Source organism: Girardinichthys multiradiatus, chromosome 23, assembly GCF_021462225.1.
Source record: "Girardinichthys multiradiatus isolate DD_20200921_A chromosome 23, DD_fGirMul_XY1, whole genome shotgun sequence".
Classification (NCBI taxonomy): Eukaryota; Metazoa; Chordata; class Actinopteri; order Cyprinodontiformes; family Goodeidae; genus Girardinichthys; species Girardinichthys multiradiatus.
The window spans coordinates 31316515-31343796 of record NC_061815.1 but is presented as its reverse complement, the minus strand read 5'-3'; the positions used below and the strand labels follow the sequence as shown (position 1 = coordinate 31343796).

At 38.0% G+C, this 27282-nt stretch overlaps 1 protein-coding gene across 1 annotated transcript; it reads right to left on the bottom strand.

The window, feature by feature from the left end:
- Nucleotides 1-5526: 5526 nt before the first annotated feature.
- Nucleotides 5527-24573, bottom strand: LOC124859972 (protein NLRC3-like). The gene is made up of 14 exons (XM_047352900.1): nt 24491-24573; nt 16739-16804; nt 16493-16606; nt 15354-15473; nt 14782-14895; nt 14144-14257; nt 12676-12842; nt 10770-12558; nt 10484-10657; nt 9483-9656; nt 9044-9217; nt 8039-8212; nt 7870-7916; nt 5527-6925 (listed from the first exon to the last, which is right to left on the bottom strand). The coding sequence occupies exons 2-14, from the start codon at nt 16744-16746 to the stop codon at nt 6366-6368; spliced, it is 3729 nt and encodes a 1242-aa protein (XP_047208856.1). The 5' UTR covers nt 16747-16804; nt 24491-24573; the 3' UTR covers nt 5527-6365.
- Between the last annotated feature and the right edge of the window lie 2709 nt (nt 24574-27282).

Genomic DNA, 27282 nt, shown 5'->3' with positions numbered 1-27282 from the left:
GAATAACCTTTATCTTACCAAGGGAAAATTCTAAGAAAAACCTTTTCGAGAATTCTTTTTGAGAATTCGAGAAATTCGAGGGTTGTTCGAGGGCTACTTTTAGTCTTAGGAGTCTTTTATGAATATGGGCCCAGTTCTTTCTAAGCTGACACATCAGTGCTGGTTCCAAATCTTGGTTTTATCCCCTATTTTTCTTTTATAGTTTACAGAATAATGTAGAATTAGACCAAAACCTCATCCCTTACTTTTCAGAGACTAGCAAAATTGCTAAATTTAAAAATTTGGTTTGTTCTTCTCTATTAATTTATAGATTAATTAGTGTTGTTCATCTTTGGATGTTAGTAGTGAGTAGATTAATATTAAATTTAATTATGAGACTGGTTACTATAATTTACTGCATCTTAACATTGCTATACTACTTGTGTAAGTAACTTGTAAACACTTGAAGATCTCTACATTGTATTTTTTAACCACATGAGCTTACTTTATGCCTCAGTATTTTTAGCTAATAACACATTGGAATGTTAAACTCAAATGTGAGGGGTAAAAACCAAAACCTTTAAAAATAATCGGCAAGTACAACAATCCAGTAGTCTTAACTATTCTTGACTTTAAATAAAGACAATGATAGAGAAATAATTAGTAGCCACGTACTGCCATCTGGTGAAGACTTTAGGTAACTACAAAAATGGCCTTACTGTGTACATTTTCAAATAAATACACTTCTCTATTAATTCAAAGACCTTAATTTGGAAATTATAAATAATCTGGTCTTCATCAGGTTCTAAAAGTATTTAAAATTTATCTAAAGTGCCTATTGTTGTTATCTAAAACAACAATAGGCACAAATCACTTTCCCCATTTCATAAGTTATCAAAAGTAAAATCCATAATTTAACATTCTTCCTTCATACTATGACTGTAGAAAACTCCAAATGTCTTTGCTGGTTATCTGTTTTGTGTACCAACCCAGGAAAAGACAGCAAAGTACAATATGAACTAGTAAGAGAGTGTCATTATCCACAGTAAAATAAGTCATGTCAACACGGGCTGAAACCCTACTCAAAAAGGAATACACCATTATTCCAAAAGAAACATAAAAATGCCTGATTACAGTTTCCAAAGGCACCCAGGGACAAAGACCATGTTTTTGAAGACATGTACTGTGATCTAACTAAACTAAAATTTAAGTGCTTCGTCATCATGACCTTAGGTACGTTTCACCCTGAGAACATCATTTTAAGTTAAGTATGGGGGTGGCAACATCATGCTGTGTGGGTGTTTTGCTGCAGGAGGTGCTGATGCACTTCACACACAAAAAGATGTTTACAAAATAATGAAGCAAGATTATAGCAACACATCGAGACATCAGACAGGAAGCTAAAGCTAGGGCACAAATGTGTCTTCCAAATTAATAACGACCCTAAGCTTAGCACCTTATTAGTACAAAAGTATCTTAAAAGGGGCAAAAAGTCAATGTTTTGGAGTAGCCATCACAAAGTTCCGATCTCACTCCTATGGACAATCTCTGGGTAGAACTGAAAAGATGTGTGTGAGCAAGGCAGCCTATGAACCTGACTCAGTAATAACAGTTCTGTCAGGACAAATGGACCTAAATTCCAGCAACTTATTTTGAGAAGCTTGTATAAAGATACTGGTTTAATCTGTAAATGCCAGTTTGTCACTATCAGCAAAAAGCGAGGGTCAAACATAATGCAGACACGAGCAGACAGGTAAAATTAAGCAGACGTTTTAATAACTTTCAGAAACTAAACAACCATAAGACTGAAATACCTGTAACACACAGGAGAACAAAAATCTCCTGAATAAAAATCAAAGACAAATTCCCGAGAGGCATGAACAAGTTAAAAAAACAAACTGCAGGTAAGATAAGAGCGTGGCACTGAGTGAATAAAACCAGGAAGCCATTTTATTCAAGAACTGAAACACCAGAAATTGTATGCAAAACTAATGCCAGTATGCAAAAGAAAATGAAACAGGGACCAAATATGAAATAAACAGGAAAATGAACAAACGCTTACTGCAAAGAACAGAATCTAACCAAACAAACAAGATACTGTTGGAAAAACATGTTATTTTGTGAAAAAAAAAAATACATTAGACAAAAAAATCGAAAATACAGTTTCTGTATTAAAAACTTGCAGAAATTATTAGCAATTGATATTGACTAGTAATGCAGACAGGCAGTCAGGTCCATCATAGTTCCTACTGGTGCCTGGTACCGAGCATTTTCTTAAGAGTCTCTATTTAGTACAGAGTTTTGATTCCCAGCCCTATAAAACTTCATGCATTTTTTTTTTAGCTACCACCACCCTTGAAAGAAAGACGGCAACTAATTCCTGAAATCCTGAGAAAGACCTTAAGAATTGCTTATATTATCAGCAATCCGTAATCATCTTTGTCCAAAGTACATGATTTGTGAATTCATGATAGGATTTTTTCCTAAACTTGTTTTTTGATTTTGTGCATTTTGTGCACATTTTTACCTGCAGATTTTATTTTTACTTTACGGTAATGGTTGTATAATACAGTTTAACCAAATACAGTTCTTAAAATGAGAAATACTTTAATTAAAGTCAATTTAAAGATTTGACAGGCAGATTTGAAAGTACATACTGGTCCTTCTCAAAATATTAGCATATTGTGATAAAGTTAATTATTTTCCATAATGTCATGATGAAAATTTAACATTCATATATTTTAGATTCATTGCACACTAACTGAAATATTTCAGGTCTTTTATTGTCTTAATACAGATGATTTTGGCATACAGCTCATGAAAACCCAAAATTCCTATCTCACAAAATTAGCATATTTCATCCGACCAATAAAAGAAAAGTGTTTTTAATACAACAAACGTCAACCTTCAAATAATCATGTACAGTTATGCACTCAATACTTGGTCGGGAATCCTTTGGCAGAAATGACTGCTTCAATACGGCGTGGCATGGAGGCAATCAGCCTGTGGCACTGCTGAGGTCTTATGGAGGCCCAGGATGCTTCGATAGCGGCCTTTAGCTCATCCAGAGTGTTGGGTCTTGAGTCTCTCAACGTTCTCTTCACAATATCGCACAGATTCTCTATGGGGTTCAGGTCAGGAGAGTTGGCAGGCCAATTAAGCACAGTGATACCATGGTCAGTAAACCATTTACCAGTGGTTTTGGCACTGTGAGCAGGTGCCAGGTCGTGCTGAAAAATGAAATCTTCATCTCCATAAAGCTTTTCAGCAGATGGAAGCATGAAGTGCTCCAAAATGTCCTGATAGCTAGCTACATTGACCCTGCCCTTGATAAAACACAGTGGACCAACACCAGCAGCTGACACGGCACCCCAGACCATCACTGACTGTGGGTACTTGACACTGGACTTCTGGCATTTTGGCATTTCCTTCTCCCCAGTCTTCCTCCAGACTCTGGCACCTTGATTTCCGAATGACATGCAGAATTTGCTTTCATCCGAAAAAAGTACTTTGGACCACTGAGCAACAGTCCAGTGCTGCTTCTCTGTAGCCCAGGTCTGGGGAATGCGGCACCTGTAGCCCATTTCCTGCACACGCCTGTGCACGGTGGCTCTGGATGTTTCTACTCCAGACTCAGTCCACTGGTTCCGCAGGTCCCCCAAGGTCTGGAATCGGCCCTTCTCCACAATCTTCCTCAAGGTCCGGTCACCTCTTCTCGTTGTGCAGCGTTTTCTGCCACACTTTTTCCTTCCCGCAGACTTCCCACTGAGGTGCCTTGATACAGCACTCTGGGAACAGCCTGTTCGTTCAGAAATTTCTTTCTGTGTCTTACCCTCTTGCTTGAGGGTGTCAATAGTGGCCTTCTGGACAGCAGTCAGGTCGGCAGTCTTACCCATGATTGGGGTTTTGAGTGATGAACCAGGCTGGGAGTTTTAAAGACCTCAGGAATCTTTTGCAGGTGTTTAGAGTTAACTCGTTGATTCAGAAGATTAGGTTCATAGCTCGTTTAGAGACCCTTTTAATGATATGCTAATTTTGTGAGATAGGAATTTTGGGTTTTCATGAGCTGTATGCCAAAATCATCCGTATTAAGACAATAAAAGACCTGAAATATTTCAGTTAGTGTGCAATGAATCTAAAATATATGAATGTTAAATTTTCATCATGACATTATGGAAAATAATGAACTTTATCACAATATGCTAATATTTTGAGAAGGACCTCTACATACCAAAGGACAGCTCAGTTATAATAAAATTTAATTTTGTGATTTTTTTGCACAATTTATCCCTTTGATACAAACTGATTTACATAAATACTAATAGTTCTGAAAATGTTTACAGTTAAGCATATTGAGTTATGTTCATATCCTTTGAATATCATTCAGTATCACTGCTGGATCTTTTGTAATCCTAATATTCAGGATTATACCAACTATTCTGACAACTTATGTATAAAATACAAAGACCATGCACATCAATGTCAAAAGCATATCCCTGGAAAAAGACTACTGTTTTTTCTTAAGTTTCTTAACTATTTTCATGTGCTCGTAGTTGCCTTAACGGGTGTTTACCAAGATGTTGTGCAATAATCACCTCTGCAAGGAGATTATGTTTGTCTGCCTATATGTTTGTTAGCAACTTCACAGAAAAATTACAGAGGAATCTTTATGATTATTATTTTTTTTTTTTTTTACCAGAGGCCAGTGTTAGCCCAAAGAAGAATCCATAAAATTTTGGTGGTGATCCGGATCATGATCCAGATCCTGGATTTTTTTTTTTCCTATTGCATCAGTGACCATATGTTGGGTTGCGGTGGTATGCAGTCTCTGTCTTCTTAAATAATAATTAAAGACAGTTTAGTAAAAAAAAAAAATACATGAATAAATAAATACATCAATAAATAAACAATGAACTAAACAGTTTATATTGTAACAGAAAAGCATGCAACATCTACTTTTGTTCGTCATGACTGGAACACGGTCTTCAAAACCTAGTTCGTAAAAAGTGCTTCTGGTGCATGCAGAGGAGAAACAGATGTTCCCATCAGAACAGTAGGTCCCAGTAGATCAAAGGACTTTTACAGTAACCACTCTGCTCTAATATTGCTTATTTTTCCTCCTCATGAGGTTTTGTATTTTTAGATAATAGACTGCCTAACTTCCTTATTATTGCTTTTTTGTTCATACATTTAACTTACTTTTTAGACTTGCACAGTGTATAACACAATATCTTATTTTGCTATACAGTAATGTGAAAATGTATTTGCTTACAGGTTTTTTGTCATGCTTAAATGTTTAATATCATGAAACTAATTTAATCTTAGTCAAAGATAACCTGACTAAATACAAAATACGGTTTACAAAAAAGATTTCTTGTATTGAGTGAAAAAACGCTATCTCAACCATCGTAATTCTCATTGAAAAAGAAATTGCTAACTACTAGTAGTGCCACCCTTGGCAGCAACAGCTGCCATCAACTGCTAATATATCTTTCACATTACGGTGCAGGAGTTTTGACCCCCCCCCCCCCCCCCCCCCCCCCCCTTCTTTGCATAATTATCTAACCACGAATGGCCTGTTTAAGGTCACACCACAGAATCAGAATCGGATTTAACTCCGAGCTTTGATTAGGCCACCCAAAAAAATGGGATGTCAGATGTTGTTATATGATCTTTTTCTGACATATCAGATTAGTTGTCAGTGTACTCTTGGAGTAATATTAGTAGTCTGGCAACTGCTGGGACATTTCAATGTTGTTCAATTTTTTTTCCATTTGTGAAAAATAGCCTTCACTGTGGTTTGCTGGAGTCCCAAAGCCTTAGAAAAGGCTTTGAACACTTTTCTAGACTGATGCATGCCAAGGACTTGTTTTTCCATCTGTTCTAGAATTTCTTTAGGTACTTGATGGAATGATGTGTTGCTTTTCGGATCTTTTAGACTACTTCATGTTGTGGAAAAGGTTCTATTTGAGTTATTTCGTAATCCTACAGATCTGGCAAAAATCAGGCCTGAGTGTGGCTAGTGAAATTAAACTCACCTTTCAAAGAAGTATTAATTTAAGGATGGCAGTTGCTTTTTCACAAAGGGTCTGTTTTTTTTTTAGGTTTGTATTTATTTACTCAGCTTGCCTTTGTCTGATACAGAAATTAGTTTGAAGACATGAAACATTTAAGTGTGGAACAACACCAAAAATAGAAGAAATCTGTAGACGCAAATACTATTTAACAGCTCTGTAAACCGAATATCAATGACAGCAAGTACTTGTATATTGATCATATTGGAAGAAAGCTGTGACGTCAACATATCAAAGGTGACATTTAAGCTGGCATCTCAAGAACCAACATGGTACTTCTCTGCCTCCTTTTGTTTAGAGACTTAACTGCTTCTAGAAAGAGATGAGACGCACAGAGGAATCCAGAGGTACATTCATCCATGACCACAATCCAAATCCTGCATAAAGGGGTTCGGTGAATGTGGTGTGGAAGGTGTGGATGTGGCTCAATGTGTCTGAGGACACGCTGTAGAAGGATAGAGTTCCAGCCAGCGAGTCCAAATACACTGCTATTCTGTGAGATGAAGAGGATGTGGTGATAGTGGTATAAGGGATAGATATTCCTTTCTTATTGTGCCAAATAGAGTAACAGCTGCCATCATAGAACAGGGTCCAGGATTGGTCATTCCCGCCGAACCAACCATCATTCCTCTCTCCTCTCCTGATGATTCCTTTGTAACACACTGAAGTGTGAACACCACCCATGAGCTCGACCTCCCAGTAACAGCGACCTGTCAGATCATTTGAACACATCACCTGATGGTTTTTGTCAAACCTGTCTGGATGATCGGGATATGACTGAGCCTCTTCCACAAATGATGCCTTTGTGTTGTTGTGTGACAGTTTCACGTTTCGGTTCATTGTGTTTCTGTCGATCGTGAGTTTACAGCAATCTGAAGGGTAATATAACAGAAAAAAGCCTGACTGGTAATTGCTGTGATTCACAGTAATAGTTCACACACCTCTATAACTGGAAACACAAAGATAACCTTTATGCCATCTTTACCTCTCAACAACCACGTCTCCCCAATAGATTGAGCCGTTTCTTTACATGTCCCACAGTATCTTTACATTACATGTTATTCTGCATTCATGCCAATGTCTGCAGGCTTTGCTTCTTTGGTAACAGCTTGGAATTGCATGCATGGATACCTTTTGCAAGTTTTCTGGTTCTAGGTTCTAACTACATGTAGGAGTCCACAAATTTATCTGAAACGCGTCCTTTTGCTCTCTCTCTTAAGGCCCATTTATGCTCCCTTTACACGCGTAAATAGGTTGAGCTGTCAAGAGTCACTGCTCGCATGCTTTCAATGCATTTATTCAAATGGCATTGTTTTTAGGCAACATAGCCACTAGAGAGCAGTTATGGGTAAGCTTCCAAATTCAGAGGAAAGTTTCAAGTTTGCTCCGTTTCTTCTGTTTGGGTACGCATCCCCAATGAATCGCATTCCTTTATGCATCCCCAATGAAGGGCTGAAATACGCACAAAATGAATGCAGAAAACGGACAGAAATATTCCATACGTATGTGCATAAATGGGCTTTAATGTCCTGGAAGAAAATTGCTGACTAACCATTGTCTGTTCTAACAGTGGGGCTAAATAATGTGCTAGTTGTAATTTTCTAGAAATCTGGCTTTGATTCTGTTTGTTAACTTAGGTCCCAGTTTATGATTTCTCATCTGGCATTACAGTGTCATCAGGATCACCTGAAAACAAGCTATTAGAGATTTCCTTACTAAAGGTCCTTGGGGCTTCCTTTTTAGATGCAAACTAGTGCTAAGTCAATAAAATGTAGCTTAGGTAATACATTTATTTCAAAAACAAAGTTATACTTACATTTCCTCAATCCTGGTCTTAACCACTGGACTCCAGCTGGGTCTATTCTGAATAAATTTAGGAGGAAAGAAAAATATTAGTACTCCTTTATATCACACAATGCTTATAATGTCTTTTCTTCTTCTCAACACAGTAAAATTGTCTGTGACAGAATCAGGGCTTTCCATACTTGAGAGATTCAAGTCTGAACCGTGGATCCTTCTGATTAGCAGATAGAAGTTTTACTCCACAATCTCCTGGATGGTTGTAGCTCAGATCCAGTTCTCTCAGGTGGGAAGGGTTGCAATTCAAAGCTGATGCCAGAGAAGCAAGGCCTTCTTCTGTGACCAGACAGCCGGACAGCCTACATGCACAGAATGATGTAATGTGAGGATTCTGCAGGACTGTAGAAATTTATTTCTGCAGTCCTGCAGAATGTACAGTCAACTGAAGTTTTTAACTTTTTTAGATGTTAGGAAAAGACAAATCTGTCATTTTTTTCAGAAAAAAAGTGAGAAGGATGTTGGATATTTTGCCCAGTCTTACCTATTTAGTAATTACATGTCCTGTAAAGGCAGTTTGGATGAACTGGGTTGTATTTCAGGATGCAAGATTAAATGGCAACAAATACAAATGCATGTCTATTTTTCTTTGCATGTCATAATAATGGACTAGTTTGTTTTGCTCTATCACATAAAATAATGTGCAACATGTCAAGTTCAAGAAAAAGTTTACATGGTTAGGCCACTCTCACAAAGCACTCTATGTATTTGCCATTTCTTACTTCATTTGCATTAAGGGATGGATTGCTTGGAAAACATTTTTCACCTAGTTTCCTAAAATAGTTTTCAGCCATAGAAAAAAATATATTGGGTCCTCTACATAACTTGTTTTGTGTCCAGTTGTGATTAACCAGTGGAACATTATTTAGGGTTTTTACTTTTTTGATAAAATATCTGAGTGATATCACTTAGTATAAAGAGTCGATTTTTCAAAAGAATTTATGAAATTGTAAAACACATTTTTGATTTGGTTGATATAGAGGAGTTTTAATGAAAGGACAAAGATGGATGCTTCGGATAAATTTCAGATAAATTGCTACTTTTTACCTAGCACTTTTGCTTTGAGTCAGAACTGAAAACACAAAGATTGTGTGTTCAACAATCACCCACTGATCTCGTTAGTCCAGGCTTACCTCAGAGTTTTTAGCTTACAGTATGAACTCCCCAGTCCAGCCGATAGCAGCTTCACTCCTGAATCCCGCAGGTTATTGTTACTTAGGTCCAGCTCTCTAAGGCTAGTGGATTCAGAGCTGAGAACTGCAGACACAGCTTCACAGCTTGTCTCTGACAGGCAACAAAGATTCAGTCTGTGGGGGAAAAAATGGCAAAAGAACAATAAAATATTACTGTGAAGCAAAAATAAATAAATAAATAAAAACACTAATATAAAAATTCATAACTTACTATGCAATTTAGTTTTCTGTTCAGCATACATTTTAGATGACAAAGTAATATTAGGTCATACTACTAGTTTGACCTAGCTTGTCACAGAACAGTGATTCCAAAATAATTTAGCAATAAATCTAGAAACTTAGAGAGCATTCAGCAAATATTGCTTTACTCCATCCTGACCTGAGAATTTCCAGTTGACAATGTGGATTCTTCAGTCCCTCAGACAACTTATTAACTGCTGAACCTTGCAGGATGTTGTTGCTCAGGTCAAGCTCTTTCAGACGAGATAACACGCTGCTGAGAAGTGGATGTAAGAGGTCAATACTTCTCGCCAAAAGGGAACATCCACTCATCCTGAAGAAAGTGAAAAACAAGACAATTTTTGATCAGATAAAATTATGCAAATTTATGAGTTTGCCCTGTACATGTAACCTCCTTCAGCAAGATTAAAACAATTGCACATAAAATTTGTTTAGGTATAGTTGACTAAGAGTGAAACAATTCTCTCAACTACATTGAAGAAAGGTTTTGTCCTTCTTCTTAAGAAAGGGGTTGGTGATTGGTTCCCCTTTTTTCCACAAAGGATATTTTCAAACATTTCATCCAAAATGGTTTTGTCCAAAACTGATCATGTAAAATGCCCAACAATAATGGAGTCTGGGAAAATTTGTCAAAGAAAAGTCAAGGTTAGATGCCACCAAGAATTCTACAAACACTGAGAAGTGTGGCTTCAGAAACAGGATGTGTATTAATTGACTATCTTTAATGACTCAGGAAGAAGGGAATATAATTAAAAAGGTTGACTGTCTGTTAACCACATGCTCCAAAACTCAAGACGTTTTAATTTTAGAGATACTGGTTGCTAAATGATTTATAGTCTACATGTAATTTAATATTGATTCACATGGTATTTTTTGTAAAATTAGTATAAATTGTTTTTTAATAGATATCATTGTAAATTGTTTCATTCATAGAGACAACAATGTTATCTCTACAGGTACAAAAAATAATACTGTTTGCACTAATTCTAACAAAAATTATCTAATATTTCAAATTTAGACTATTAACAATGAAAGCAAAAGATTATACTCAATATATGAAAAAGGAGAAAAAGTACTGCTGAAAATCCTGCATACTATATTTGCTTTCTGCTGGATAGGTTCTGAAAGTGATTATGTCACCTAAGAGTTCTCAGAGTGCAGTTTGGACTTTTCAATCCATCAGAAATCAGTTTCATTCCTGACTCTTGTAGATTGTTGTTACTAAGATCCAGCTCTCTCAAAGAAGAGGACTTGATGCCAAGAACTGAGGACAGAGCTTCGAGACTTCTTTGTGAAAGGACACAGAAGGTCAGTCTGAAAAGAAAATGTGAAAAAAAACATCAACTGGGGATTTTCTTTGTTTTTATTTTTTGCAAAGCTTTAACCCACAATGTAGATGGTATCCAAATGAAACATGCATACTTACACAACTTTCTTTGAGGCTTTGACAACGGGCAACAGCCTAAGAAGAACCTCCTCAGAAGGAGAGAACCTGCTCAGGTCAAATACATCTAGCTGTTTTTCGGAAGATAATAAGAAGACCAAGGCCGACCACTGAGCGGGAGACAGCTTATCTGTGCGGAGTGGTCCTGAAGATAAGAACTGCTGGACCTCTTGCACAAGAGAACCATCATTCAGTTCATTTAGACAGTGGAACAGATTGATGCTTTTTTCTGCAGACCGATTCTCATTGATCTTCTCTTTGATGTACTTGACAGTTTCCTGATTTACCTGTGTGCTTTTTTCTGTTTGTGTCAGCAGGCCTTGTAAGAGTTTCTGATTTGTCTCCAGTGAAAGTCCCAAGAGGAAGCGAAGGAACAAATCCAGGTGTCCATTTGGACTCTGTAAGGCCTCATTCACAGCACTGTGGTAAAAACCTATAACATTTGGTTTGTTTAAAAACATGGATAACCATGAGGGTTGTTTTTCTTTTAACAAATTGACACCCAAAGTGGTGAAGGCCAAATGGACATGAAGAGCAGCAAGAAACTCCTGAACGCTCAGATGTACAAAAGTGAACAGCTTGTCATCGTACAGCCCCCTCTCTACTTTAAAAATTTGTGTGAACATTCCTGAGTACTCTGTAGCATCGTTGATACTGATTTCACATTCTCTCAAATCTGATTCATAAAAGATCAGGTTTCCTTTCTGCAGCTGGTCAAAGGCCAGTTTTCCCAGAGACTCAATCATCTTTCTGCTCTTTGAACTCCAGGGCTCATCTGTCTCATCTTCTCCATCATATTTCACCATCTTAACCTTAGTTTGGACCACCAGGTAGTAAATGTACATCTCAGTCAGGGTTTTCGGCAGTTCTCCAGCCTGTCCTGTTTTAAAGACATTCTCCAGAACTGTAGCAGTGATCCAGCAGAAGACTGGGATGTGGCACATGATGTGGAGGGTTCTTGATGTATTGATATGAGATATAATCTTGCTGGCCTGCTCCTCATCTCTGAATCTTTTCCTGAAGTACTCCTCTTTCTGTGGGTCGGCAAACCCCCCGACTTCTGTCACCATGTCAACACAGTCAGGAGGGATCTGATTGGCTGCTGCAGGTCGTGTTGTTATCCAGAGACGAGCAGAGGGAAGCAGTTTCCCTCGGATCAGGTTTGTCAGAACTACATCCACTGAGGCGGACTCTGTAATGTCATTCAGGATCTTGTTATTCTGGAAGTCCAGAGGAAGTCGGCACTCATCCAGACCATCAAAGATGAATATCACCTGGAACTCTTGAAAACTGTAGATTTCCATGGTTTCAGTAAAGAAATGATGAACAAGTTCCACCAAGCTGAACTCTTTTCCTTTCAAGACATTCAGCTCTCTGAATGTGAATGGGAATATGAACTGGATGTTTTGGTTGGTTTTGTTTTCAGCCCAGTCCAGAGTGAACTTCTGTGTTAGGACTGTTTTTCCAATACCAGCCACTCCCCTTGTCATCACTGTTCTGGCTCCGTTATTTTGTCCAGGTGAATCTTTGAAAAGTTGTTCCAGTCTGATTGTCAGTTCTTTTCCGTCTTGTTTTCTGGAAACTGCTTCAATGTGTCTAAGCTCATGTTCTTCATTCTCCTCTCCAATTCCACCCTCTGTGATGTAGAGATCTGTGTAGATCTTATTCAGAGGGGTTGGGTTTGCTGCCTTAGCAATCCCTTCAGACAAACATTGGAACTTCTTCTCCAGTGCAGATTTGAGTTTACGTTGACAAACTGCAGCATCAGCATCTGAATAAATAAAAGAAACATAAATTAGGGAATTATTACAATGCCATTTCAAGCACGTGGTTTACATGTTTTTTAAAAATCTTAAATAAATTACTCTGGCAGGTATGAATTTCTTACTTTTATGCAGATGATCAATCAGCTCCTTAATATTCACTTTGTCAAGCAATCGCTTTATGATCTCTGCTACTGCCTCATCTCCCAACACCTTCTCATCCTCCCACAGACTTGCAAAACCTTCAGTATATTCTAGACTAAAAAACTTCTTTGAGCTTTTCTGTTCACATCTGTGGAGAAAGAGAAAGTGTAGGTTTAAGAGTTAAGAACTTTTATGTTGTGGTTGTTGTAAATACTAGAGATCAATCAGGTAGAGATCAGACTCAGACTATTTCCATTGATGTGCTCTGATCTGTGATCAGCAGGTCAAACATCAGAAAATAATTGTTTTCTATTCCTTAAATGCATCAAAGGTTCCACTGTTTTTGGTGTATAAATGCATCCCTTTGTTTGAGTTTATATACAATTTATTTTAATTTAGGAATGACAGGTAAAGACTGGGGACACATGCTTTGATCCATAAATGGGAATAATATTATAAATCCTTCATTTTTATGTTTAAGATATTATATCAAAAAGCCAGCTGCATATTTTTGAATTTTAAGTATTAAAATTCATTAAAATTCTTAGAACAAAAAACTGGAGAGACTCAAAATAAGCTATATCCAGAAGGGTAAATGTTTGGGTTTTTTTCTGGTTTTTTTTTTAATCTTGTGCCATTTTTATGTCAGATAAGTCTATGTCTAAGGCCGTTTACACAAAAGAAAGGCTGTAGACACAGTGTGCAGCTACTGTGACATCTTTCATGTTGAGCTTAAGAAAAGACCAGATAAAGATTAGGAATATATGCTCTGATGAATAGATGGTGATAATCCTTTTAATTACTATATTTTCTGTTGGATTCATAACAACGCTGGTTACAGAAGTAGTCAAAACTGGATTTGTCAAGTCAGGAACCAAAACCAAAGACTGATAATGGCCAGGAGAATCCTGCTCAGTGTATCTCTAATAAATACCACTTGGCAGCTGTTAGTTTACTTTTAAAATATGCTACTACCAAAAAAAAAGACATGATGTAGCAAAGTAAAAATTTTCTCAAATATTGGGCTGTTTTAAATTGCTCCCTTTACCCTCATACTGAATGATATCAGAAAAAAAGGTGTTTCACTCAGAATATTATATCACAAGAGCTTCAGTCTACACGACAGTTATTACATCCAAAATATATCATATGAGATAAGGATGGATACAAATATCCCCACCTTTTTAAATTTGGATATTTTCTATTATGATTATGAATCCACATCCTCAAATGTTTAGAAACTGAAAGACCCAATTCATTGTCAGAATTTCCTATCATTACTTTATTTCTATAGCTTTTACTTGTCTCATACCAAGTTATTTTAATCTGTAAATACTAATATACTTGTTTTATATTTGTAAGAAAATAAATGCTGCACCTCTGCCAACAACATTTTAGCACATTGTGAAAATGTTTTAGAAAATCTGTGTAGATTTGATATCAGCTTACATTTGTTTAGGAGATAATGAATTTATTTTAAAGAAGATGACAATTTCCTTTGATGTATCACTCTGGCATGATGCACAGCTAGGGTCAGGCGAGTCTGAGCTCTGGAGCTGGATTCTGAAACAAGGTTAGGAAAAGAAAAACATCTGTAACTTAAACACGATAGAGTGAAAGATAGCGTTATTAGCCGTTGTCTGCAGACTGTCTCAAAACATGTTTTCCAACAAACACAAGTATTTAAGATACCGAGGATTTTATTATTTTTGCAGAGAATGTGAAGGATATCCATGCACAGGAGTAGAGACGGTAAGAAAAAGTCAGCAGTTACCTTTATACAGACAGATCAATTGAATCTATTCCCTCTTTGAGCATAAGTAGCTTTCAATTTTCAAACTGCCAAATGAGAAATCTGATTTGTTCCATCCATCCATCCATACATCCATCCATCCATACATCCATCCATCCATCCATCCATCCATCCATCCATACATCCATCCATCCATACATCCATCCATACATCCATACATCCGTGTTTTAGTATCTTTTTGATATAATTCTTAGCTGAAAACATTTCCACTCTACTAACATCCATTTAGTTTTTTGATCCAATCTTTTCAAAAGTTCTGTTGTTGACAGCTTACATCTCTTCAGCAGATAAGGATTCTTCTTTAAACACAAAGTAAAGGTCCTTTGACGCATCACTATTGCAGGGCACACAGCTAGGACCAGAAAAGTCTCCCCTCTGTAGCAGTGTCCTGAACCAAAGTAAAATCATGCAACGTTAGCACAAAAAGCAATGAAATTGTATTTTGTAGCTCTTGTAGGCCATATTTTACCATGCTCACAACTCTAGCAGATGATTATTCTGTGATATTTTTTATCTGAACAGTAAGTCATCCCCACACAAATAGACAAAGAGTAAGAAAAAAAATTAGCAGCTTGCTCATGACAAATCAATGAAACAGTTTGACCAAATTAACTGCAATATTTGCGATATCTCTAGGCACAATCATAATGTTGGTCATCACCACAATAAATCATCAATAAAATGACACTTCTTCCATCCCAGAGAATGTCAAAGTCGAAGTACAAGAGGAAACTATGTTTCCTAAACTAAGACTGGGGATATTAGTATTTCAGGCAGCCTGAAAGTAAGATTATATTACAGGGAGGAGACAGAAAAAAAACACCTAAACAGTTTGTGCCAACTTACACCGGTTTTTCCAGTGAGGGCTGTCCTTCAAAGGCAATACCAAGATCCTTTGACTCATCGCTGCAGCATGACACACAGCAAGAGTCAGACGAGTCTGGGCTTAACGCAATCCTGAAAACACTTAAAAAATAATGGTTGTGTGAACGTAGAGCTTTATAGAACAACACAATGTAATGCAAAACCGCAGAAAACAAGGAGAAGTGTCTTTTCAGCTGTTTTACAGATAGATTAAATTTATATAACCGGTTGTTGCTTTCAGTTTTAGGTAAGACATTACAACATTACATAGCTTAATTAAACTAAAGATAGTGATCACACTAAGCAGAATACAGAGACTAAGTGGTAAATAGCCTGCACTTGTATAGGGCTTTATCAAGTCTGAGGACTCCAAAACACTTTACACTACAATCAGTCGTTCACCTATTCATCCACACATTCACACACTGTCAGTGGTGAGCTACATTGTAGCCACAGCTGCCCTGGGGAAGACTGACAAAAGTGAGTCTGCCATACAATCAGCGCCACCGAGCCCTCTGGCTACCATCAGCAGGCAAGGCAGATGAAGTGTCTTGCTCAAAGACACAACAACTGAGATGGACAGAGCTTTTTGACAAAACAATGCAGATTTTTCTGAAATTAGGATTGTGTTAATATGTATCTCAACTGTAAACAGTGGAGTTTTGTTTACATATACATTAGGTTAATAAATATGTCTTTATTATTTAAAAAAAATTAAAACAAAATAAATTTTGTATTTGACTAGTGACAATGAAGTTATTTATAAAAATACTCTTTTTTTTTTTTTTTTTTTGCATTTTTCTGTCCTTTACATGTTTTAAAGGCAAACATTTAGAGAGGCTAAATTAAAATGCCAGCAACTTGTGTGTGCTGAAAAACTCGCGCAACAGACGTGAAACAAATATTTCTTTTTTTTGTTTTTGCACATAAGAGATTCTGGAAAAGATTAAGTTCATTACAGCATTGTAACAAAACACTAAAGAGTGTACTAAAAATGATCCTATTTACACTCATTTCCAATTAACTGTTGGAATATTTTAGGTAATTTCACCAAGCCCTAGTATACATATCTTTCCCAAGTACCATATAAAACTTTATCATGGCTCTTAGTGACAGCTTACATCTGTTCAGCAGATGAGGGTTGTTCTTTGAGGTCATTGGGGACTTCCTTTATCACATCAATCTTGCTTGACACCCAGGTAGAGTCAGGAGAATCTAGTTTCTGCAACCCAGTCCTATAACAAATTAAAGAAAACAAACATGTCAATTAAATGTGTGTGATGAACAGAAAATATCACTCACTTCCCTGTCCAAACACCCCTTGAGCTCAAATATTTCAATGTTTACTTGAACAAAAATAGACTCACATTATCATCTTGTTTGAAGTCAGGATTCATTGAGACACTGTCCAGGTTCAGTTACAGGTTCGGTACCTGTAACACAACAGACACAGTATTGGGTAAATGAGTATGAGGATGGTGTGAATGAAGACGCAGTAATTTATAGAGCTAACATATGATCTGACAGAAAGATACAGCTGATCTCTAATATTCACCCTCTAAATGCAGCTCAAATTGAAAAGCTTGAGATCGACTGATTGAGGGAATATTGAGGTTGAATTCAGATTCAAAAAATGGTACGTCTTGTTACAACATGTATCATTAACTCTTCTGTTTCTGTGAATGATATTATGTGACTGTTAAATTAACATTAAAGTGTTTCTTGCCATTGTAGTGGAGGAGGTAGTTCCAGTGGTCATTATGTATATATGGAAACATTTCCGTTATGAGTAGAATATACAGTAGGAAATGACCGCACCGTGGCTGATACCATTTCGAGAATTATTGGTACAAAACCAAAATTATGAAGGTACAAAATGATAAGCAGCTGCTGCTACTGTCAAATAAAACAAACATGAAAAAAGAATAATGACCATGTGAATCTTTACATGAATAAGGATATCCAGGTCAGTCCCACAGCACTATCAATTCCACCCCTGACCCTGGATGAACCTTTGTGGCTGTATGGCAGTTCAGTTTAAGCTAAATCCACCAACAAAAAGAAACTCACAGCCGGCTCTAAACTGACTGAAAGCTGGTAATCTCAAATAACCAATCAGAACTCCACAGGTAGCATCAGCTAACAAGGATTTTAATGAACATTTTTAAACATCTATGAGTTGTAATTTATACATCAGCATTTAATCTATAAACATGGAACAAAATAAATTACACATTTCACTGTTCATCCCAGCATAACAACATCAGGCTTGTAATGGCCTGTGACCTTAACGACCCAGAGGACGGAAGTCACATGCTCTCATAGTGTGAAGTCAAATGACCAATGACTTGTAGTGCTTATATACAACCAGGGATAAAATAGGTTCCCAGCAGTTTATGACAATCTGAAACAAAAACTGCTTCTTTTCAAATTTCAAGGTTTCTGCATTTTGGACACAGAGGATGGATGGTGTGAAACAGGAATCAAAGAAGGGATCTATGTAAAAGAGGAGGAATAATCCTAACTTGAACAGCGTTTAGTGCTGTTTTAAAGACGATTCCTCATTGTTTTAAGGATAAACCACCTTGCTACTCCTCACAGGCATGGCAGGGGGAATCGTCTAAGCAGCACTCCCTTATATTTCTCATTTGGCAAATTGTGTGCCTAGCTTCTAAAAGCTTCTATGTAGGTGGAGGATGGTAGGGAGTTTCCAATGTTTGTTTATACAAAGCCACAACGCTACCTACAGATAAAAAAGTAGGGATAAACTAATGAAATACATGCATGTGTCATTATTTGTATCAGATTTCAAATTCAGTCAACCATGAGATTCTACTCAAACCAAAATCATCACTTTATGAAGCCATGCACTTTATGTGCATGGCTTCATAAATATTTTACGTTGCCTTATTCTGTGTTGTAAAGTAAAGTTGAAAATGCTTTTTTATAATGGCTTGGCTTTTTGTACTATAAGTATGTTAAAAAGTGTAACATTTTCCGATTCTGCTGATTCTTTAGCATGATTTGAGCTAATAGAATTATTAATCCTTCATATGCTCATAAAAACTGAATCTGTTTGTGCCCACTTTCTCTCCTCCTACACCAAAGCTGGTCATGTGGTAGATAAGTCAATGATAGATCACTTCCTGGATTTGCATTCCAAAAGATATTTGTTAAGATTTTGCTTTTATTTTTAATCTATGTTTTCTTATCAATTATTGTTCAGAATAAAATATAGAGGCACAGGAAGATTTCTACATTTTGTTACTCTTTTAAATAAATAATCTCATAACAAACTCTTTCTCTTAAGTTCTAGTTCGAGGAATGATTTAGGGAACATGTTGAGAAATTACGCAAATCTGCTCTTTCTTTGATGTTAGAAAGCTATAAATCCTTTCTTTACTTCCCCTTCTTTGTGTTTTCACTGGAACGTATGCAGAAAAGAATTGCATCAGTAATGGTAACACCACTTAGTTCAGCATATTAGATAAACATTGTGAATCTTGACACTTTGTGTCATGATGACTGGCAGAAGAGGCTTCAAAACTCTTTGGAAATGAACAGGAAAAAAAAAAGAAAATGTTATCTTTTATTATTTTTGCCAACATACCAAAAAGGAAAATGGTAAATGAAAAAAGGACATTGTAAATTAAGACATACACCCCTTCATAATAAATTATTTTAAAAGTTTTTTTTTTTTGTCACTTAATTCAAAAAGTGAAACCTTGTTATGCAGATTCATTACACACCGAGTAATATATTTCAAGCATTTATTTTTGATAATTCTGAATAGTATTGCTTTTTAAAACCCAAAATTTAGTTTATCAGAAAATGTGTATATTATACAGGTCCTTCTCAAAATATTAGCATATTGTGATAAAGTTAATTATTTTCCATAATGTCATGATGAAAATTTTACATTCATATATTTCAGATTCATTGCACACTAACTGAAATATTTCAGGTCTTTTATTGTCTTAATACGGATGATTTTGGCATACAGCTCATGAAAACCCAAAATTCCTATCTCACAAAATTAGCATATCATTAAAAGGGTCTCTAAACGAGCTATGAACCTAATCATCTGAATCAACGAGTTAACTCTAAACACCTGCAAAAGATTCCTGAGGCCTTTAAAACTCCCAGCCTGGTTCATCACTCAAAACCCCAATCATGGGTAAGACTGCCGACCTGACTGCTGTCCAGAAGGCCACTATTGATACCCTCAAGCAAGAGGGTAAGACACAGAAAGACATTTCTGAACGAATAGGCTGTTCCCAGAGTGCTGTATCAAGGCACCTCAGTGGGAAGTCTGTGGGAAGGAAAAAGTGTGGCAGAAAACGCTGCACAACGAGAAGAGGTGACCGGACCCTGAGGAAGATTGTGGAGAAGGGCCGATTCCAGACCTTTGGGGACCTGCGGAAGCAGTGGACTGAGTCTGGAGTAGAAACATCCAGAGCAGGAAATGGGCTACAGGTGCCGCATTCCCCAGGTCAAGCCACTTTTGAACCAGAAACAGCGGCAGAAGCGCCTGACCTGGGCTACAGAGAAGCAGCACTGGACTGTTGCTCAGTGGTCCAAAGTACTTTTTTCGGATGAAAGCAAATTCTGCATGTCATTCGGAAATCAAGGTGCCAGAGTCTGGAGGAAGACTGGGGAGAAGGAAATGCCAAAATGCCAGAAGTCCAGTGTCAAGTACCCACAGTCAGTGATGGTCTGGGGTGCCGTGTCAGCTGCTGGTGTTGGTCCACTGTGTTTTATCAAGGGCAGGGTCAATGCAGCTAGCTATCAGGAGATTTTGGAGCACTTCATGCTTCCATCTGCTGAAAAGCTTTATGGAGATGAAGATTTCCTTTTTCAGCAAGACCTGGCACCTGCTCACAGTGCCAAAACCACTGGTAAATGGTTTACTGACCATGGTATCACTGTGCTCAATTGGCCTGCCAACTCTCCTGACCTGAACCCCATAGAGAATCTGTGGGATATTGTGAAGAGAACGTTGAGAGACTCAAGACCCAACACTCTGGATGAGCTAAAGGCCGCTATCGAAGCATCCTGGGCCTCCATAAGACCTCAGCAGTGCCACAGGCTGATTGCCTCCATGCCACGCCGCATTGAAGCAGTCATTTCTGCAAAAGGATTCCCGACCAAGTATTGAGTGCATAACTGTAGATGATTATTTGAAGGTTGACGTTTTTTGTATTAAAAACACTTTTCTTTTATTGGTCGGATGAAATATGCTAATTTTGTGAGATAGGAATTTTGGGTTTTCATGAGCTGTATGCCAAAATCATCCGTATTAAGACAATAAAAGACCTAAAATATTTCAGTTAGTGTGCAATGAATCTAAAATATATGAATGTTGAATTTTCATCATGACATTATGGAAAATAATGAACTTTATCACAATATGCTAATATTTTGAGAAGGACCTGTACAGCCAAATAAAAGGATGAAATTTTAAAACAGAAATGTCCCCCTTCACATGTGAATGTACCTCACAGTATACACCTGCTGTTCTTCATCTATGCTCCTTTTGCAAGAATTACAGCACTAATGCAGCGTGGCATGGAGATGATCAGGTGAATTTAATGCCCAATCAAGCACAGTGATACCATGGTTATCAGAGCAGTTATTGGTACTTTTGAAAATATAGGCAAGGACCAAGTACTACTGGAAAATGAAATCAGTAACTAAAAAAGCTTGGGAAGCATTTGGTGCTCTACAATTCCCTGGCAGGTGGCTAGGCTCATTTTTGGGCTTGATAAAAACAGAACCACATGGCATGGCTCCCCAAATCGTCACCGTGGTTCACCTTTAGCTAACCCCTATTTTCCTTCTATTTAACTTTCCAAGAGCCTGGCTACAGCTCTACGAATAGCTAGTTTCTTCTCTTTTGTCTTCTCTTCAACTGTCTATTGACAGTTGACAAGTCTTCAGCTTTCCCCATGACTGTGTAGGTCATAACATTCACTTTTCTGCATTTAAACTTTTTTAATTGCTTTTATTTGTCCTATGTAATTAATTTTTTGAGAAAATTAATTATAGGTTTTCATTAGCTGTAAGCCATAAAATTAAAATGTACAGAAATAAGCACTGCGTTCAAAATTTATCTTAATTATGACTTGAATTACTAAAACAAAATACCATTTAAAATGTTATAATACAATTATTTAGGTGCTCCTGTTAACCTTAATTTGGAGACTTTGTCTTTACAGGACCCCATCAGAACCAGATTCAAGGAGGGCTGGTGAAAAGGACAAAGATTGGAGAAACAGAACAACTCAGTCGAGCTGACACTAAAAAACTGACCATGGTTTGTGGTAATATGACAATATAGGACAGAAAGTTAGACAAGGACAAAAAGAGAAATGGTGACCTACAGTCATATTCAATATATTAGAATATGTGTTCCAATGAGGGTCATTTGTCAGATTAAATGTACCTATTGAAAATAACCTTTAAGCAGGTATTAAACATACACAAACTAAAAAAACTATTTCTAAATTCATTGAATGTAAGGACAGTGATCAGCCATTAGGATCCAGAAAAAGAGATGACAATTTGCTGTTAGAAATACAGTGAAACACAGAAAGAGAATAATCGGAGGATTGTGACTGAAAACTTTGGAACAACTGAATTTGTTTCTATAATAAGCTGTGGGAAACACCCCCAACATGATGAACTCCAGAAAGATCTGTGAGCATGATGGTTCTATTTTCAGAACAGTCTCATGCTTTTTTCTGCTCTTTAAAACCTGTTCCTCAATCCTTATCCTTGGGTGGCTGTCACGCTGAAACTTCCTGAGTGGAAATCTGAGTACCACTTTAAGTTTCAGCAGCCACAGCTACACTATTTCTTGTTTGATTTAAAACTTTTGATACATCAACCAAGTCTTTTTCTGTCCCATTTATTTTCATCTAGCTGCAGCAGATATGGCTGTTTCATTCTTTTAACTATTGAACTGAAAGATTTTAAATCCAATACTCAGTCTTGTTTTCCCCCAAAGAGCTGTAAATTCATGTTAGGTCTGCCTTGAGTTTACCAGGTGATTGGTTGTTGTATTTTCTCATGTGTGTCAAGGCCATGACACCTACCATGTAGATTTAAAACTGTTTTCTAAAAGCTCATTAAAGTCTATGTTCTACAAATCCAATCCATTATTGTTTGCCTTTTGTGGTTTTAAGGTGCCAAAACAACCAAAAGTGTAATTTGTGCTTGTAAATGCTTATAACTATTAAATTAAATAGGCTCATTAAGTGTGAACAGAGTGAGTCTTCGTTCCAATTTTAAATTTTTTTGTCAATTAGTTTTTATTTCAGTCATCTTATATCACAACAAGTTAGATACTGAATTCCCTGCAACCCTATACATGTTGACAGACACTGAAAACTTACAGCTGCCTCAAATTACTACAAAAGAAACATTGAACATTAAGATTTTTACCATTACACGTCTCCATTTACAGACATAAAATGATCCGCATATGTAATCTTATCACTTTCTACCTCTTATTTGCTGAACAGAAAGTTAAATGAACATTTTGTTTTTCCCGAAAAAAGATATTCCAAGACATTAGTTGAGAAAATGAACTATTAGACCTTTATGCCTGAGCAACAGAGCTGCTGTAAATCCTGTTTGGTAGGAACATCTCCATCCTTCTCAGGTTGATGTTTTTTTTTTTTTTTTTGTATTAAATTAAAACAAGGCCTGATGTCCATTTTGTTTTGGCCATTTTTCTCTAGAATAGTTTAAATGTTATGTTTGGTTACAAAGAAAATAGTCTGTTTCATACTCAATGAATCGCTACACTGGATATTATTTACTTTAGTGTATATTAGATACACCTTGCTAGTACCAAGTTGAATCTCCTTTTGCCTTGAGTACTGCATTAATTCTCTAGTTTTAACATCTGTTGGAAGCACTCTTCAGTGACTGTCGTCCACATTTAAATGACAGCAAGATGAGGCGCTCTATGTGTGCTGTGAGTTTGATGGCACTACAACATGCTATAGTGAAGTTATTACTTACTTTAATGATAAAACATCATTAAAATGAATGCCATTTATCCAAAGCTTCTTGATTGATAGAGCAAACTGTTATTCGTGATGGGTTTTTTTGTTGTTGTTGTTGTTGTTTTGTGTTTTTTCTAACCTACACCTAGCAACAGGGATTTTACTGAATATGTGGCTATTTAGGCTATAGGCTTTGGGAAATTCTTTACCATTCTTAAAAGTAGTATTTTCCAATCCAAGAATTGTAGTATGAAAAACGTGAGATCACATACACATAAATGATTTTAATAACAATACAGCTCTCCTTGGTGAAGCTATTGAATATTTCTCCATCATATTTTTCTGGTGTTGCAATTTGCAGACGGTCCCTTCGCATGTGAGAACCAGCGAGCTCCGCACAGAGGCCAATGCAAGCTTCCCAGCGTGGTGGTAGGCTCGTTTTGAGGAAAATACGATTCGCTCACTGACTGCCTTGTTGTGGTTGTAGAGAGGTGTCGGTTTTGTAGAAGCAATGTTCCGCTGATGAGTTATTGATCCGGAAAAGCCGAATCTATGAATATCTTTCTAACTTTACCGAAGTCAGGGGCATAGGGTAACAACTACCTGGCTTTCTGAAATCGAAAACAGGGTACTACACACATACTTACCCCCAGATCTTACTCTGAGTTTTCTCTAACCCCGCTTTCTGAAACGGTGCCCAGAGAGGGTGTCAGTGTCAGCAAGAGGAATGATTGTAACACCCCAATAACTAAAAACACGCTCCCTCTTAACTGTTGTGCACGGTTACTTTCAACAAACTACCGGAAGCTTGTCGTGATATTTACAGACACCTTTTACAATCAGGGTTATGTAACATGAGATATGGGCATCCTTCCTGTTCTGTGCGCACAACAACAATAACAACAATAATAACAATAAACATGAATTGGACTAAAACTGTTTTTCATAATTTACATCCAGTCTATATAGTGCGCACTAGCAGAACAGTTCTTCCGGGTATGACGCCTCTTTTTGTTAAATGCCTATTCAATAATGAGCCTTTTCCAATTTTCAGTTTAAGTAACAAAGTTATTTATACGAATAAAAGTGATCAAAGCTTCTTACCGTGTCTCCACCACGACCGGCGCCCACCGAAGACAAGCTGAAGTGAAACTAAAGCCAAAGAAAACACCCTTAAGTCTGCACTCAGTTACACAAGAAGGAGATAGTGGAAAAAAACCTGAAAGTTTCACTCTAAAAAGTCGAAAATGAGCCTTCAGTGGAAAGTAGCTGTCAGTAGACGTGTACAAAATAACATGAACAATAGTAATGATAAAAAAGTATGAAGCTTTATAGGGAACCTACAATTAAAGCAGCTTTTACATTTCTTGTTGCATTTTATTTTAAATAAAAAAGTACTTCATTTCAAAGGTGTTAAGACCGACATTTTTAAATTAAAAAGCTTTTTTTTTTTTTTTACAATTTAATGAAAAATGGCACATTAAATATTATTTATACCCTTCATAATCCATGTGAATATCTTTATAGGCAATACTGCATTTAATCCCTTCTTATAATTGTACTCGTACTTGTACTCATCGTCTTCCGCTTTATCCGGGACTATTTTGCGGGGGTAGCAGACTCAGCAGACACCCAGACGTCCCTCTCTCTAGACACCTCCTCCAGCTCCTCCGGGGGGAGCCCAAGGCGTTCCCAGGCCAGCCAAGAGACATAGTCCCTTCGGCGTGTCCGGAGCCATCCCCTGGGCCTCCTCCCGGTGGGACGTGCCTGGGACACCTCCCAAGGAAGGCGTCCAGGAGGCATCCGATATAGATGCCCGAGCCACCTCAACTGGCTCCTCTCAATGTGGAGGAGAAGCGGCTCTACTCCGAGCCCCTCCCGGATGGCCGAGCTCCTCACCCTATCTCTAAGGGAGTTCCTGGCCACCCTACGGAGGAAGCTCATTTCAGTCGCTTGTATCCAGGATCTCGTTCTTTCGGTCATGACCCAAAGTTCATGACCATAGTTGAGGGTAGGAACGTAGACCGACCGGTAAATCGAGAGCTTCGCTTTTCGGCTCAGCTCTCTCTTCACCACAACGGACCGGCACAGCGCCCCCATTACTGTGGCAGCCGCACCGATCCGTCTGTCGATCTCCCGCTCCATTCTTCCCTCACTCGTGAACAAGACCCTGAGATACTTGAACTCCTCCACTTGAGGCAGGAACTCCACTCCAACCTGAAGAGGGCAAGCCACCCTTTTCCGGTCGAGAACCATGGCCTCGGACTTGGAGGAGCTGATCTTCATCCCAGCCGCTTCACACTCGGCTGCGAACCGCCCCAGCGCATGCTGTAGGTCTTGACTAGAGGGGGCCAGCAGGACCACGTCATCCGCAAAAAGAAGAGACGAAATCCACTGGTCCCCAAACCAGACCTCCACCGGCCCTTGGCTGCGCCTAGAAATCCTGTCCATAAAAGTTATGAACAGGACCGGTGACAAAGGGCAGCCCTGCCGGAGTCCAACAAGTCCGACTTAGTGCCGGCAATGCCGACCAAACTCCTGCTCCGCTTGTACAGAGACTGGATGGCCCCTAATAAAGGGCCCCCGATTCCATACTTCTGGATCACCCCCCACAGGGCATCACGAGGGACACAGTCGAATGCTTTTTCCAGGTCCACAAAACACACGTGGACCAGTTGGGCAAACTCCCAGGAACCCTCAAGTACCCTGTAGAGGGTATAGAGCTGGTCCAGTGTTCCACGGCCGGGACAAAAACCACACTGCTCCTCCTGAAGCCGAGGTTCGACTATCGGCCGGACTCTCCTTTCCAATACCCTGGCGTAGGCCTTACCAGGGAGGCTGAGAAGTGTGATCCCCCTGTAGTTAGAACACACTCTCCGGTCACCCTTCTTATGAAGGGGGACCACCACCCCAGTCTGCCAGTCCAGAGGCACTGTACCCAACCGCCACGCAATGTTGAAGAGGCGTGTCAACTATGACACTTATAATTGTGACCTTTTTTATCGATTGAAGGCCTCCTCCCAATCACCCTTATAATAATCAGAAACTTGTAGCGCTGGGCCCCTCCAAATGTGAATTCATTACTAGATACCAGAAAAGATCTTAGTAAAATTAAAAGATTAGTTCAAACTTAAATCTGCAAGGGTTATTATGAATATCATTGTGCAGAACTGTGTTCATGATACTGATGTACCAAAATTAAATTAGAAAATAAAACTAGAGAAAAACAACATACCTGAGCAGTTGTGTCTTGGTAGTTAAAGCAGATGTGTTTGTTGAAGAGAGAACTATCCATTATCATCTATTCCGGCTCCTTTATAAAGTTTTCTAAATGTTGCTGTTGTTTGACCTGCTCGTCATGGATATTACTCATGCATAATAATCATGCAAAACTATACAGAAGTCACATTTGAGATAATGTCATATTCCAAGCAAACGATTGTCTGGTCATCTGAAATCTGCTTTATCACTGTGACTCATACAGTGCCTTGCGAAAGTACTCGGCCCCCTTGAATTGGTCAACCTCTTGCCACATTTCAGGCTTCAAACATAAAGATATAAAAATTCAAATTTTTTGTGAAGAATCAACAACAAGTGGGGCACAATCGTGAAGTGGAATGAAATTTATTGGATGTGTCAAACCTTTTTAACAAATACAAAACTGAAAAGTGGGGCGTGCAATATTATTCGGCCCCTTTACTTTCAGTGCAGAACATGTGGCAAGAGGTTGACCAGTTCAAGGGGGCCGAGTACTTTCGCAAGGCACTGTAATTTAAAGGTGATAAACTGATCATTCTCAAATGGTGCAGTACAAGCAGATTATGTCTTTAACCATTTTCAGTTTGGGCCAAGACAGCTCAGTCACATGAATACTTGATTGATTGCGCACAATATGA

Excerpts from the sequence above, each read along its gene's own strand:
- LOC124859972 (XM_047352900.1), bottom strand. Across the intron at positions 9,657-10,483 it reads TGCACTCTGAGAACTCTTAG|GATGAGTGGATGTTCCCTTT; the intron begins GTGACATAATCA and ends CACTTTCTTCAG. Across the intron at positions 7,917-8,038 it reads TTCAGACTTGAATCTCTCAA|AATAGACCCAGCTGGAGTCC; the intron begins GTATGGAAAGCC and ends AAATTTATTCAG.